At 49.8% G+C, this 16,286-nt stretch overlaps 1 protein-coding gene across 1 annotated transcript; it reads left to right on the top strand.

The window, feature by feature from the left end:
• The first annotated feature begins 8,867 nt into the window (after positions 1-8,867).
• On the top strand, positions 8,868-9,915 carry LOC117887453 (GTP-binding protein Rhes-like). Its single transcript, XM_034790098.1, has one exon. The coding sequence runs from the start codon at positions 9,099-9,101 to the stop codon at positions 9,723-9,725; it is 627 nt and encodes a 208-aa protein (XP_034645989.1). The 5' UTR covers positions 8,868-9,098; the 3' UTR covers positions 9,726-9,915.
• The last annotated feature ends 6,371 nt before the right edge of the window (positions 9,916-16,286 follow it).

Raw genomic sequence — 16,286 nt, 5'->3', positions numbered from 1 at the left:
TCGGGCAGCCCCCTTGCCTCCGGACCCTGCGCCCCCAGCCGGGCACTTCCCCTCCTGGGCTCCGGCGGCGCAGGGTCCGGAGGCATGGGGGCTGCCCGAAGCCGGTAGCGCTTGGGCAGCCCGGCTCTTAAACAGAGCCGAAGAGTCGGGGAGGAGAGAGCCGCCATTTTCCCGGACATGTTCGGATTTTTGGCAATTCCCCCTGGACAGGGGTTTGACTGCCGAAAAGCCGGACATGTCCGGGAAAAAGAGGACGTATGGCAACCCTATTCTTCTCTCATAAGAAGAGTTAATTTCTACATTGCTCACCCTTGGCGTTGGGTTTTCTATTTACACTCTTTTTTTCTTAAAATAAAGAGGGGGGGTTGTTTGGTGGGAAAAAAAGTTCCCAGCATTTCTCCTCAGGTCCCTTCATTCTGATTAATTAAAAAAAAAAATATTTAGTATTTTCCTTCCAAGTCCCATCTTTCCTTCCTCTCAAAGATTTGACTAAGGGATTCTGCATTTTTCTCCCAGACCTCCGCAACTGATTATCCCCTCCCGCCTAGCTCCTACTCAGGGATATTTTATACTCATTTTTAATCTTTCCCTCACCTCACCTTCCCCCTGCATGCACTCTCACTATCTCCCTCCCCCACATCAAACAGCTATTTTCCCTCCAAAACACTCAACCTGAGTCCCAACACTGCAGTCAGCCTGGAGAGACTCCCATGCCTGCATGAAGCAAATGGTGAAACAAAAGAGGGTCTTAGCCCTCCTGGGGCCTTTATGGTCCTTTGCAGCAGTTCCAAGCCAGGAGCAATCATTTGCTTCCCTTCCCAGTCAAGAACAGCTCACAGGCCTATGGAACTGGGGAGCTGCTGTGGAAGAGCACAGATACTGCCCCCCTCAAGGAATTCTGTGGGGGAGACTTGGTTTTTCCTCAGCGCCACCACCAGCGCTATCGCCTGTGCTCTACCCTTAAGTAAAGCACCAGATCGAACCACCAGCACCTATTCCACACGCCTCCTTCAGCTGACTTATTTTCCAGTAAAAACCCAGTACGGCGTGGGCAGCGGTGCTTGAACAATTTGTGTAGTGCTGAGAGCCATTGAACCAAACTGTAAACCCTCTTTATAATGGAAACCACTTCAAGCCAGGGGGTGCTGCTGCAACCCTAGTTCCCGCAGCCATCTCCTGCTCACGGTACTCAAGCAAGATGCCTTACTGACTCCAACGGGGGTACTGCAGGTGTGGCTGAGGTCCTGCCGGTGTGGCTGAGGTCCTGCCAGTGTGAAGGAGGCAGGACTCAGCTCTTTAGGAATCATGGAGTATGCTTGGCTCGCTCCCTCTGCCCATCCCATGCTAATTATGAAAGATGGTTATTTTTATCCCCCATGTCTCATTCCAGGGAGCACAGGCATTTCCCACACAACACTTGGATTATTTAATTTGAGTTACTGGATTCTGGCTGCTCCAGCCCACAAAGGGTCAGAAGTTCAGCTATTGCTCACAGTGCCTTGCCTCACAGAGGACAAGAAAATGCCCCATGGTGGTTTCTTTCTACAAGGGCACACACTTCCCTAGTAGGACAGGCTGTTTCCTCCCTCAGGACCTACAATACAATATTTCCCTCTTGGGCCAAATACGTAGCAAATGATTCATTGGATCTAGGGCTTTTCTGAAGACTGGCATCCCTGAGCAATGGAGGGATGAAAGCCCAATAGCTGAGTGCCATGCAATATCTGGTGAATAGTGAGGGATGGGAAAGAGTACACCTCTGTCCATGACCCTGTGGGTCATACTGACCCTGGGTTTCTGAAGTGCTGAGCGCTCACAGCTCTGATTGAAGGCTGCACACTGAAGAAAAAAAAAAAAAAAGGCCCATTGTGCTCCTCAGAAGTAATTCTCTGCTCAGTTAAAGCTGGGAGAAGTCAGTTCCTGGGAGTCGAGTGACGCACTGGTTTGCGTTTTAATAGAGACTCTAAACCCAGGGCCGTCCTTACCCATATGCAAACTACACAGCTGCATAAGGCACCAGGAAATTTGGGGCACCATATTTCTTGGTGCCCTACGCAGCTGTGTGCTGCTCCAGCAGCCAGCCTGATCCCCCGGATGGCTGAGCCGGCCAAGAAAGCTGCCCCTGCCCCACCTCTTCCCCAAAGCCCCCACCCCTGCTCCGCCCCTGCCCCACCTCTTCTCACCCCTGCCCCGCCCCCACTCCACCCCTTCCCCTGAGCTACATCCCGGGGGACTGCAGCAGAGGTCGTGCGCGCTCTGCACTCACCGGGCAGTGGGAAGTGGAGCAACCCGGCCCCAGCCCTCTCCGCCGGTGAGTGCTGGGGGGGACGGCGGCTCCCCTTTGCCCCCCAAGTCTGGGAGCCAGGGAAGCAGTGTTGAGCGGGCTGGGACCGCGTCACTCCACTTCCCGCCACCCCATGAGTACGGTGTCGGGCCCGCCCTGCAATCACCAGGCGGCAGGAAGTGGAGCGACCCAGCCCCAACCCGCTCAACTCTGCCGGCTCAGGGGCTCAGATTCCAGCTGGCCACATTCAAACTTCCACTTCTAGCCAGAGGACCATTGTCAAGCACCAGAATGGAGCTGTGTCCAGTGCTCTACAGAGAGAAGAGGTGGGTTGTTGTGCTGCCAAGTCTTTTACAGAAGGCAGAAGCCTCAGAAATCCAGCTGTGGAGAGATGTCCACAGGGAACCAGCAAAACACTCCTTAGCCATGGTAGGGCCCTCCTCCCAAGCATGACCAGCACTTAGTTTGAAGTTAGATCTATAAAGACACGGGACAGACACAGACTATTTTGCAGCAACAAGACAAGGCAGGATGAAAAGGGTATAACATTGGGTAGTTCTGGTCTAGTGTAATGGGGTGCACTCACCTCTCGCGAGCACCTCCCGGGTCTATGTGTGTGCCTGCACTCACTCTCTGAGTTTGTGGTACGTCTTCGGTGACTCAGCCCTCCGGCCGAATCACACGCAGTCTGTATGTGAAATAAAAACAAAGGAAACCCCTTCGGGGTACAAGTCCAACAGAGGCCTCTCTCCATGCCCTCTGTAACCTCTCTCTCAAGTTGTCCCTGCTCCGGAATAGAGCGGTGCACCACGGCTCCCTCCCGGGGGGAAATGTCTTCGCTCTCTCAGGTCCTTTCTGGCTGCAGCTCTCCAGCTAGGCCACTACAGTTTAACTCCCCTTCTGGGGTGCTTTAAAGTCCAGGCCACTTTCCCAGTGGCTGGAGGGGAGCGGGAAAGGAAGGGAAGGGAATCCGGGCCCACCCACTACTCCGGATCCCAGCCCATGGAACCTATAGATGGAAACCATCCACTGCATCCCTGTAAATAAACTGTCACTGGTACAATCCCCCGAGCCACTTCCCTGTGCTATTTTCACCCTTACTTCTGGGCCTTGTCCTAATGGAGTCCCAGCAACCAGCTCAGGGCTCCTTCCCGCTCTCCCCTGCTTCTGGCAGCACTGCCCTGTGGGAGGTTTTGCAGCTCCATCAGCCAGCCACACACCATCCACACTTGTCCAGCTCCAGCAAGGAACTGAACACCTGCTGGTGCTGCAGCTCTTCTTATACTAGGCTGCTGGGCCCTGATTGGCTATGTCTCACACAGCCACGCTAGGCAGTTTGGAGCAGTGATGGATTAACCACCGCACCAACGGGGCCCGTAGGCCCTGACCTGCTCTGCCCACCTGGCGTTCCTCCTGGGAGCATGGTTAGGGCATCAGGGAAGCCCCTGCGCCCTGACCCCACTCCCCAGCAAGAATACTGGGTGGGAGGGGGCAGGGGGAGACTGCAGGCGGAAGGGGTGGGAAGGGGCCCTCACTTGCTTTGGCCCCGGGCCCCACAAACCCCTAATCTGCCTCTGGCTTGGAAGACCCTCTCTACTGCCCTTTTCTGGGGTGGGGTGTGGCAGAGCCATGAGGCCTCCAGCAGGGGACCTCAGGGGGTCTGGTATACCCCATCACACCAAGGCTGAGTAACTTCAGTGCTAAGAGGTCTGAAATAGTCCTATACACAGCATAATGCCTGCATGTCCTGTAGGCTTTTTTCTTTTTAAGAAATACTTTTCTTGCTAAGTGCCAATAAGACCCATTAGTTTGGTGTCACAGTTCCCAGTAGTCGGTCATTTGTTAGGGAGGGTGAACTGGTTCAGCCCCTCCCATACCCCCACCCCGTCCAGAACCACTCCCCCACACTCAAACCAAACACTTTGGGAGGTTCAAAAAGTTTTGTTCCCCTTAAATGTAGCCTCTGCCTTTCCCAGCCCTGGCCAGTAAGTGAGTTTAAACCTGTATTATAGCAGTTTAGTTTGCACCAAACAGCTATAAGAGCATTTGTTGCACTGGTTAATTTACAATCAGTTAAATGTGTGCAGCTTCTGGGTGTAGACTAGGTCTGCGATTAATGGGATTTAGATATCCAAATCTCTGGAGACTTTGACAATTTCAGCCTCGGTCTCGTAGAAGAGCCAATCTGTGAGAGATTTTCCCAGCCCATGCTCTGCTGACCCCAATAGGCTCCAAAACACACACGTTTTTTGGATCCTCTGACCCTTTGCTCACCCAAGTCTGTGTCCCACAGGGGGACTTTTCAAAGACAAATGCCAGGAATTAAAAAAGAAAAGAACATGGCAATGCTCCTGAAATTCACTGACTTCTACGGGGGGCTCACATGCAGAGGCCATTCATGGGCAGGCCCTGATTTTACATACTGAGCCAGAAGAGTTTTTGAGGTCATCACCTACATCAAACTACAGTAAGAAATGCCTCAAGTTACATCAGAGAGACCAGGTGGGTGAGATAATATCTTTTATTGGACCAACTTCTGTTGGTGAGAGAGACAAGCTTTCGAGCTTACACAGAGCTCTTCTCCGGGGCCTGTAAAAGATATCGCTTCAGGTTACATCAGGCTTTTATAAATTAATCACTACAGCCCTAGGTAAGCGGTGAGGATGAGATTTGTATCACTGTTGGCTTTAGGACAGGTGCCATCTATTTTCCCCTTGTAATTTGGATGGGAACTTAGTGCTTCTGAAAGGTGCTGGGCTGTAATCAATAGGTAATAAAATCCTTCATTTAGCCACAAAACAGGCACAGCACGCTAACGAGTGTCCGCACACTGACCTGCCAATATGGCTCAGCCTGTGCCTCTAGGTACCATCCCTCCTCTAGGATTAAGAGAAGAACTCAGGCTCCAGGATCGAGCTAGGTCTTAGCTGTTCTATGGAGACTGACAATTATTAACACCAATTAGGTTCCTCTTATCAGAGTATCAACTAGAAGCCTCAATTGAGATTGGGGGGCTCATTGTGCTGGGTGTTGCTGCACACACAGTTATAGACAGTTGCTGCTCCAAGGAGCTGACCATCTAAAAGGCAAGACAAGACAAAAGATGGAAGGGGAAACCGGCACGGAGAAGTGAAGTGATTTGCCCAAGGGCACACAACAGGTCAGTGGTACAACCAGGAATAGAAATCAAGTCCCTCTTCTTCTAATCCAGTCCTCTAGCCACTGGGCAACAATAGCCCTCATTTGTAAGGTGTACGTTGCTCTGCTGCACCCAGAGGCCCAAGTGCCCCAAATTCACTTCACATAGCCACTGACAAACATCAGCTGGTAATGAGTGGCTGGTTACCAGTCTACTCAACTGCTCCACCCTGTGCTAGGGCAAAGGTCACAGAAGATGCATTGAGGAGGCAGCTGACTGGAAAAGAGGTGGGTGCCACCGGTCCAGATTGAATTAAGGTGAACTGACAGAGCCAAGAGAGGCCAGGTGAGGTCCACCTGCAACATACCTGGCCCTTGCCAGCTCTGTTAGCCCCTCATTTATAAACACTGCACTCAGCAATATAAAACAAGGAAATACAAAGTCTCTTTGGCTACAAAAAGCTGCAATAGGAGAATAGTTTCTGCATTCCCTACCCCAATTTTTACTTTTTCTTATGCACAAACCCACATCTTTTGCCTTTGTTCTGTTGCTGGAAATAAGCCAAGATGGAATAAGATATTAGCACAAAATGCCTTTGGAAATATTCATTGCTCATCACTTAACAAGATTACCTCTGAAATCCTCCATTGCTTTGAGGGAGATTTAAAACCTTTCAGACTTGCAGTAACCATGGCAGCGCTGATGCAGGAAATAAAAGGAGACAATCAATGTGAAAGATCATTCAGGAAGATCCAGTCTCTCTGTGTGTGTGAAATGGAGCTGGGGAGATTTTCCTATGCACCATGTTTCCTTGTTTAATACCATGAAACATTTTTTTTAAAAATCTGCACAAATTACAGGTGTGTGCTGCTAACTGGGGTGAAGCAGCTCTTAAAAAAACAACAACCTGCAGTATTCTATAAGAAAGATTCAAAATACCAGAGATCGCAGTGGTTGTACTGCGTTGTTGCATATTGCCAGCCACGTGGAAGATTTGTTACTGTCTCATTCCTCCTCCACCTGTCATCTTCTCCTCCCACATGCCAAAAGGACCCCCCCACACACACACACACCCATACACACCCACCCATGCACACCCACAGTACCAGCTGGATCAAACTAGAATGAGTTGTGTTGTGATTTTATGAGGTGGACCAGAAGGCTGCCACACTCATTTCACTTATGCCCAGAATTCAGATGAGTCCTCCAGGAACAGATGCATCATGTATAATTTCCCAAGCTGTTGCCTCACACCTCCTTCAAACTCATGTTTCCTCCCAGATCAGGTTACTTAGAGAGATAAGATGGTTTTATGGTTTAGTGACCTGATTGGAAGTCATAAGACCTGAGTTCTATTCCCCTCTCTGCCAGAGACTCCTTGTTTGACCTTTAGCAGATCCTTTAAATTTTCTGTGCTTGTTTCTTCACCCATAAAAGAGGAATCATGATACTTACCTACCTCACTGGGTGCTGTGAGGCTAAACAAATATAAAACCTGGAGCTTCTTGGGTGGAAGACACTGTGCAAGTGCACAGTACTGTTATAAAACCAAATCTTTTCAATAAGGGGTTGTGAATTCACAGCTATGCAGTGATTGCAATTACTATACATCCTCACCAGGTTCTTACCGGGATCTTCTTGTGACTGAGATATACAGCATTATGTCCTACACCCAACCAGGAGAAATGATGAAATATATTCCTTTATCTTCTCCCTTTGTATTTTTTTTAAAGCTGCAATAAATATAAAGGTGCATAACCCAAAGTTTTTCTAAAAAAGTCCAGACTTTAAATAGCATTTTCCAAAGCCTAAGCAAGAGTATTGGGTATGTAATTTTATGGCAAGTGTTCTGTGACTGTTCTCTTCTGGATGAGCCGGGTGGGCTAGATTCCTTGCAAAGTCCAGAGCTGGTAAGTTAACATTGTGATTCACAGAAGGAAAGGCAGTCAGATGCTATAATGATGGGCACAATATGGAAATGTAGAAGGACAGATTGAAAGGGGGGGAGAGAATATGTGCATGTACATGAGTGTGTGTAAAAAAGGCAGTGTGCCTCTAGCTCAGCATCTGTGTCTCACACACTCTCCAAAAGTTCCAGGTGTGGGAAGGGATTGCTGTAGTGCTATTTACTAAGGATGCATCAGGGTCTGGATTTTTGCAGGAGATTGAAAACAGCTGCACTTCTTTAACTGGTAGAATTTTACGGGGTGGGATAAAAAGAAAATAAAAACCAAGCTGGATCCAGCATAACCCAGGGGCCAGAAACATCGGCTTGCAATGCTGTGGCTCTAGGTTGAAAGCATGTAAAATTTTAGGTGCACTAGGAGCTGGTACAATTGTTTATTTAGACAGAGTTTGGGGGTTAAAAATTGGCTCCAGATACCAAATGTGTGTTTTTCCAGTACAATTGGGTTGGGATGTAGCAGGGTATAGAGTTTTCCAGTGGAGCAGGAGTGGCTACGTATGCTTTCTAATTTGGAGTGAACAATTTGGGGTTGAGCCAAATATTGCCAGGATCCAGGTTTTGCGACACTTATGCACTGGGATGGATCAGTGTCCAGAATGTTTTGATCAGCAAAAACAGCTGCACTTGTTCTCTGGTCATATGGTATATTTTGGTGGGTGAGGACCAAAAATTAGGTGGATCTGGTGGGATCCATGTGCCACATCTGGGTTTTTGCCACACTCATGTACCACAGCCCAGAATGTTTTGCGGCATGAGAAATGGGCTACCCTGTTCTCTAGATAGTCATTAGAATGTGGGAGCTCTGGACCGGGTCAATTTGGCTGGATCCTGGTGCTGAATCCAGGGTTTGGCAGAATCATGCTCTGGGATGCATTGCAGGTGGGGGGCGAGGAGTGGCGTTTGGTGCTGTAGGAGCAGCTACAGTTGCTTTCTCTATGTTGATGATACAATTCCGGGGCATGGGAACAGAAATTGGCAGGGATGCAGGTAGAGGCTATTTTTATCTTTTTTCCAATACTCACAACCACCTGGTAGCACACAAGCCACAAAGCAACAAGTCACAGAAACTCGGCAGATAATTTCAAATAAAGCCCTGGTCTGTCCCCACACAATCCCCCCACAGGAGAGAGGAGCACTGAGGGCTCAGAACTCTCACTGATGCTCAGCAGCACTAGTTTGTTGCTCTCGGTGAGTCTCCACCTCCAAGGAGGACACAAGGACAGCTGCTAAAAGGCAGCCAGCTTCCCAGAGCTACAAGCAACAGCATGAGCCGAGTGTGATGCACAGCACTGCTGAGCCTCTCCAGGTCTGGGGATGGCTTTCAAGGACAGATCTCAGCGGATTGGCTCAGAGCATCCTTTTCTCCCCCTCCCCCCTTATACTCCAAACTGCAGAGATTGGACAAGCCTATGACACATGGTGAAGGGGAATGTGAATAAATGGTGAGCCGAGCTGAGGGAGTGTGGAGACAGCAGCGATCCAGATCCAGCCGGGAGAAGTTTCCAGGTGACTCGAGAGCGGCAACGAACTTGGAGAGGGGTGTGCAGAGCTCATCAATGCAAAGCGAGGGAGACACCAGGCTCTGAGCTGCAGAGGAAGGAGCCCTGCAGCCCTGGGTTGCAGACAGACCAGAAGCACCCAAAGCTTCAGCAAAAGTTGGGATTTGTAATTTTCCTCCCACAAAGCCCCCGGAGCTCCAGTGTGCAGCCATGTCCCTGGCGGTGAAGGAGAAGAACCACGTGCGTCTGGTCTTCCTGGGTGCGGCAGGAGTGGGCAAGACAGCTCTGATCCGCCGCTTCCTGCTGGACACTTTTGAGCCCAAGCACCGGCGGACAGTGGAAGAGCTGCACAGCAAGGAGTACGAGGTGAGTGGAGCCACCATCAAGGTAGAGATCTTGGACACCAGTGGCAGCTACTCCTTCCCGGCCATGCGCAAGCTGTCCATCCAGAACAGTGACGCCTTCGCCCTGGTCTACGCGGTGGATGACACAGAGTCCTTCGAGAGCATCAAGAGCCTGCGGGAGGAGATCCTGGAGGTGAAGGAAGACAAGTTCCCCCCCATTGTGGTGGTGGGCAACAAGGCGGAGGCCAACAGAGAGAGGCATGTGCTGACTGAGGATGCCCTGTCCCTGGTGGAGCTGGACTGGAACAATCGCTTCCTGGAAGCATCGGCCAAGGAAAACGAGAATGTGGTGGAAGTCTTTAGGGAGCTGCTGCAGCAAGTCAACCTGCCCAGCCGGCTCAGCCCGGCGCTGCGCAGGAGGAGGGAGACCTTCCCAAAGGAGAACGCACTCAGACCACCCATGAACAAGACCAACAGCTGCACTGTCTGCTGAGTTGGGCCAGGCTGGGAGGAGGAGGAGCAGCAGCAGCATGGACTTGAAACTCAGGTGGGCTGGGTACAGAGATGAGGCTGCATCCACTAAAGTGGCACCCTTCCCCCTCCTGTTCCTTACCCAGCCTGCTAAGACTGTTAAACTTGTAGATCAAATGAGGCCGGGGCCCTAGTCACTTTGACTCAGCTGGCCGGGGAGGGGAAGTGACTGACCCACAGGGAGTGTTCAGCAGCAGTCTCCCAAAGGCAGGAACTGGGCGTGCCTGAGACACTGCAGTCTGTCTCCACGGTGCTACACGGGGCAGGGTGGGGAGGGGGCAGCAAGGGACTGAGGCAGAGAGGAGAGAGTGTATATTTAGAGAGAGGGCTGTTAGGAAGCATGTTGCATTTGTGAAGCCTTTGAGCGTCCACCATGAGAGTTAGTAAATACCTTATGTCCCTAAAGCTCTGTGGTCCAAGGGGGAGCAAACGTGGGAGGCTCTTCTGTCGCACGGAGTGGAAAGCACACACATGCATCTGTGTATCCGTATTGCTTCTCACTGGTCCCAGTCCCCTGTGTTGGGTTCTGTGCTCACCAGCCCCTAACCCTGTGCATTTGCACACATGTTTTCGTACAAGCTTCGTTTACAATGAAATAACCAGTAGTTTTGATTTTGCACTTTGGGTAGGATCATAGAGCACATGGCAAGGCAGTCTGTGAACTGTCTGGTTTTTATTTTGTTCTTTTTTTTTTTTTTTTTAAGGTTGTATCCAATAAAAAAAAAATGTACATTACAAACTCAAGGTGTGTTTTAATTCTGCTCTCTGAAAAGTAGTACCAGGTGTGATCCTTACCCAGCTGGACCTCTTATCGCTGTGTTTGCATTTTCTCTTCCACACACTGTCCTTATCTGGTGGCTTCCCAGTACTTTATGACACCCACCCTCCCCTCCCTTTTTATGGCTTTTCCTGGTAATTTAGCCACTAACATTTTACCAGGCAGTGAGCAGCTACAAACAAAACAGCACTCCTCATATCGAAGTATAACAAGAATGAAGCCATTAAAAAGCATTTGATCTGCTGAAATAAAACCATAAACACATTAAAATGAAGGCAATAAAAGGAGTGGGAGAGGAGAGGTAAGTGGCAGGCTTTGCTGTGATTTACTGTATGCTCCGTTGATTTACCTTCCCTCTTACACACACTATTGCCAGAATTTTCAAAAGTGCTTAATGTCTGTAAGTGGGGCTAGATTTTTTCCCAAAAGATTTCAGCTCCTCTATAGTCACCTAGATAAGTGGCCACAATTTTTAGAGAGGCTCAGGATGATGGGAGCTGAGCTCTTGGGAAAATCTGGTGTCACAATGGGAGTTGCTGGGTGCTGAACATTATGGTCGTATATATATATTGCTTTCACTTGACAACTGTGTAAAGACTCTCTCTCCCCCCGTCACAATACACTGATTCACAGATGACCAGGTGACTCATCAGTCTAGGCACAACACGCCCATCACTGTTGTGCCCAGATAGGCTCTGGTGTATCTTATAGTCCTTTCAAAATGAATACCTCTATTTGTGAATAGACTAAAGGACCACACACTCAGGGCCGGATTTACACCTTGCGTGCCGCTTGGCTCAGCATTTTCAGTGCCCCCTGCCTACAGTTGACCTTCATGCTGTCCATAAAAAATGAAATGAAAAGAAATATAAAAGATAATTTAAATACAGTAGAACCTCAAAGATACGAACACCAGCGTTATGGACTTACCGGACAACTGGACAACCTGTGGAACCGGAAGTAACCAATCAGGCAGCAGTGCAGACCAAAACAATAAAATTAAAAAAAAAAAAAAAAAAAAGACTATTGCCTCTGGCCTTTAGCCCCAAGGCTCACGGCTTCAGCCACTGGGGGTTGGGGCTGCAGCTGCTGGGGTGCGGGGGAGAGGTGGGAGGTCAGGGCGCCGGGCTTCTGACCCACTGGAGCACTGGGACTCAGTGCTTTAGACTTGGGAGGAGTGCTGGGGTCAGGGCTTCAGCCCCACAGCTCTACTCCTGGTTTCAGCCCCACAGCGGGCCCTGGGGCTCATGGCTTCAGCCCCACGGCTCTGTTCCTGCCTTGAGTCCTGTGGAGGGTGCTGGGGCTTGGGGCTTTAGCTATGAGGGAAGAGCCAGTTTCAGCTCCAGCGCTCCCCCCATAGCTAAAGCCTTGAGCCCTGGTGTTTCTCTGCCCCTCCTCGCCCCCCCCCCACTGAAGCAAGGAGCAGATCCATGGGGAGTCCCGAGCCCCAGCGTGAGGCTGAAACTGGGAGCGGAGCTGAAGCTGCTCCCCCCAGGTCTAAAGTGCTGAGCCCCAGTGCTCCTGCGGGGCAGAAGCCCTGAGTCCCCCTCTCCCCCGCCGGCCAGGAACCCTGGTGCCCTGACCGTCAGAATCCCTGACTCTTCTCCCCGCCCCCCCGCCCAGAGCCCTGACTCCCTCCTCCCCCCACAGCCTGCAGCTGCAGCCCCAACCCCCCTTGTGGCTGAAGTCTGTAACCTCTTCTTCCGAGTTAGGGAACATTTCAGAGTTAGGGACAACCTCCATTCTTGAGGTGTGTGTAATTCTGAGGTTCTACTGTATTAACTTTTTAACTTTTAACCCACTTTTAGGGGCCCCTAGAACGCCAGCACCCCATGGCACATGCCTACTGTGCCTAATTGGAAATCCGGCCATGCACACACTGCAACAGGAAGGTGACAAACTGCTACACACCCCAGGTCCGCTGTACCCAATGCATTCAAGCTGGGAGACACAGGTCACACCTCTCTGAGACTGATGGGATCACCTGGCATCATTTTCCAAAGTGCGTCTGAATGTAAAACTTCCTGAGGCCAAAGCAAATCAGAACACAGAGGCTGGTACAAGGAGAGAGAGTAATGGCCCACAGCTCTTAGCTGGGTGGGCCAGACACTGTCATGTCCAAGGATTAGGAAGAGGGGGTCCATTGACTGGACAGCTAGATGGAGGGCAGGAAGAGCTTCATATAATGCTGACCCTTCCTCTAGCAGGGCCGAGGGGCTCACAAGCACTCAACGGGCTAAACCACTCTGATCTCCTGTCAAGGTTTTCCTTTTTGTTTCCCTTGCTGCTGAGTTGAAGTCACTGTCAGAATCTCTCTCGAACTTTGGCTGTTAGGGAAGCTTTTGGTTTTGGTTTTAAATTGTCTTTGTATGATAAGATTTCTGCTCAGGGGCAGGCTTGAAAGATAAATGCTAGCTTAAATACTGAACGTGAAGAGTGTGTGCTCTCCAGAGAGATCCTAATGTGGGACGGGGGCTACCAGTAACGTACACTAGCTTTGCCTTCAGAGGGTTTTGGATCAGCCCCTAGAATGCTGATTTCCCAAGCAGACAATGGTTGAATGTCAGCAGCATTTTACACAGCCAGGTGAGAATCTGAGCTTAGATCTGGGTCCCTTCTCCCCATCTCCCTCCCAGGCTAGCAGGGATTGGAGGATGTGAGTGTAACCCTTCTGCCAGATGGAGTGGGCAGCAACCAGGGCCAAGTTCAGTATCTAGGTGTTCCTTTTCAACAATACAACACAGAAGGACGCCTCTGAGAGGCAATATTTCCGCACTCACAAGCACAGAGACTGAGTGCAGAAAAGACACTTTTAGTGAAAGGAGAGAAGTCACCCGACATTAATTAGGGAAAATGTCTCAAGCAGGATTCATAAACATAAAACTGTGAGCAGGACACCCACCCCAGAGTACGTGGGGCAGTCTCTTCTGCTTCATGTTCTTGAGTTCTATAACCAAAAATTCCTTTACTGTACCCCCCTCTGCTCCCTCACCGTACCCCACTCACAGTGATTGTCCTTGGTCAGTGAGGACCCAGGTTCAGAGGTGCATCTGTGTGAGTTCACCTCCCACCCAGAGAAGAAGGCTCCTGGCTACTCCGCCATCTGAGCACTTGCTCTGCCAGCCGCTGTTCCTCGCTGCCTCCCGCCAGCTGCTCCCGCCGGCCAACTGCTCGCCACTTTCACCAGCAGCTCTCACCAGTCACCTTCTGCTGCCACCTGCCTCTCTGCTGTGACCTCTGTAAGTCAGTCCCTTAGTGACTGTCAGCTCTTAGGGATTTTTAGCTCTCAGCAGGCTGGACAGAAACACTGTCCCCACCACAAGTGATTTCAGCACTTAAAATAACAAAAGGCTCCGAATGAAGCCTATTTAGCTCTATCTGAACAGTGGGGAGGAACAGGTTAAACCAGACTGGGGTCCCTTAGTTAAAGTCCACACCTCCTGGCTGGGACACCTATCCCCACCCCTATCTACTCTCACAGGAGTCTGACATTCAAGCCCCTGGCTTAACAAGGACCTTTCAGCTGAGGGTTACCCCTTCATTTGGGACAGGTTAAGCACAGTTCTGCTCCCCTTCAGACAATAATGAAAACAACATTGATGACAACATTTCACTACCCTGGCATTCAGTACTAAAGTGATTTGTAACCCAACACCAGCCAAAGTTCACTTCGAGCTACACAGCTCCTGTCTTCTAGATACCTATGCAGAGTAAGTGTGTTCATGTAAATACAGTTTGCTCCTGAAGTCTCTCCCCCTCCCTAACTAGCTGTCAGGGGACAGTTCATTCAGACCCTGCTTACATGAGCAAATGCTGGGCATGGAGAGTAGAATTCTGGAGACAGTTTTGCTCTTGTTCCCCTCTCTCCACACGCAACTTGATGATTAGCACCATGACCCTGCTGGCCTGAGCCTTTGTATATTCAGTTGTCACCACCACTCTGCTACTCTCTAAGAGTCTCCTGTGCAGCCCGGTGCACTGCTTGTGTAACTGTTTGCCTGTTCAGTCATCCATCCACTCTCTCCCATGACACAAGTGGGGACATGTGAATGAGTTCGGCAGAGATCAGAACTCTCTGAACCATAGCCCATTTCATATGCGAATGCCAAATGGAAACCTTTTGCTCAAAAGCATTTGGTTAAGGGCCTTAGCCCTGTCCCCCAACTGTGGGCAAAGGAGGGAGGTAATTGGTCCATGTACAGAGAGAATCAAGGCTTAGATTTGAGCTTGCCTTTGATGCAGCATTCCCCAGAACTGACAAATGGGAAACACTCCATTGTTCATCTGCATCCCCAAAGTTACTGGCAGTCAGGGGAAGCCTGACACAGCACTGCAGAATATGATAAAAACCTATACAAAATAAAGCTGCATTGCATAGCAAAACAAGGGAGCAAGGAGAGAATGGACATAGGCTACAATCTTCTCCTCTACGGGGCTAGGTGTTCCCTTTATGATAAATATCAGCTTCAACTTGTGTCTAAAATCTACTTATGCTCAAGAAGCCCTTACCACCGACCCAGACTGTATCCAACTTTTGGGGGCTCAATCAATACTCTGGATTAAGCCTAGAATTGAGGGGCTCCCTATCCTCAGACATTGCTGGTCTCCTCAGACTTCGAGTACTTGATGTTAGCAAATAAAAACCCAGCATGCTTTAAAACAAAAACAAAAAAGGTTCCCAATTCCCCGTGACTCTTCAACCCTTTGTTTAGAGACACCTGCTCAAGCCAAAACCTGCTCCTACACTGTCCCTCTTATACTGATGGTCAGGTCCTATGAGAGAAATTTGGGGCTAACTATATCAAGTTCACTGGAGTACCACCCCATCCCATTTCATTTATACAGATGTTAGATGTTTTTCACCCCCTCACCTGAGCTCAGGGGCCTGGTAACACAGTTCCCCCTTTTCTCTTCTCTCGTCAGCCCTGCTGACTCTAGATACCAAGGAAGGTACCACTAAAGTATATATCCACCTCACTTACATATGGAAAATATTCTATTTTTTTCCCAATGGCACAGTAAATACAGTAATAAAGCAAGTGCCTGAAGGATTTAAAAAGCCAAAACAAACAAACAAAACTGCAGCCTTTGACATTCTGGCATTGGATACCTGTCTGCATTATATCACCTCTTGCCTTTTGTACAGTGATGCTGCTGCTTGCTTAAAACAAAGCAACAGTACCCTCTGCTGGCCATGCCTGATGTTGTCAGAATATACAATTTCTGTTCACCCCAGGACAGTTTGGGCCAGAGCAGGAGGCTGCTGGGAGGGGAAGAACTCACTGGGAGGTGGATGGGATGGTTATTGAATCAGATTTATTTGAAGCATCAGATGAGAGGGCAGCCTGGGAGAGACTGGATCAGAATTCCAATTGAATTCTAACCCCATCAGCACCTGGCTCCATTCCATTTGGCATAAGTACCACTCACCTTCACTCTCCCCATCAGACTCACAGGAGCAGAGACAGGTTCCCCCGAGAGGCTTCCCATACAAAGGCACTTTCAGTCTAGGGGACTTCTTTGGGAGTCGTGAAAACAAGAGATGAAGGAGAGAAGTGAGCCCTCCATGGGAGAGAATGAAAGAGGTTCCATCTGGAACCTGTTCATAGCAGACTCAAATCCTCTAGTCTCAGGCTAGGTCTACACTACCCGCCTGAATCGTCGGGTAGAAATCGATTTCTTGGGGATCGAATTATCGCGTCTCATTGGGACGCGACAATTGATCCCCAAATCGACGCTCTTACT

Source organism: Trachemys scripta, chromosome 14 (genome assembly GCF_013100865.1).
Source record: "Trachemys scripta elegans isolate TJP31775 chromosome 14, CAS_Tse_1.0, whole genome shotgun sequence".
In the NCBI taxonomy this organism is placed as follows: domain Eukaryota; kingdom Metazoa; phylum Chordata; order Testudines; family Emydidae; genus Trachemys; species Trachemys scripta.
Note: the sequence above shows the minus strand (reverse complement) of the source record. Positions and strands in the feature narration are given on the sequence as shown.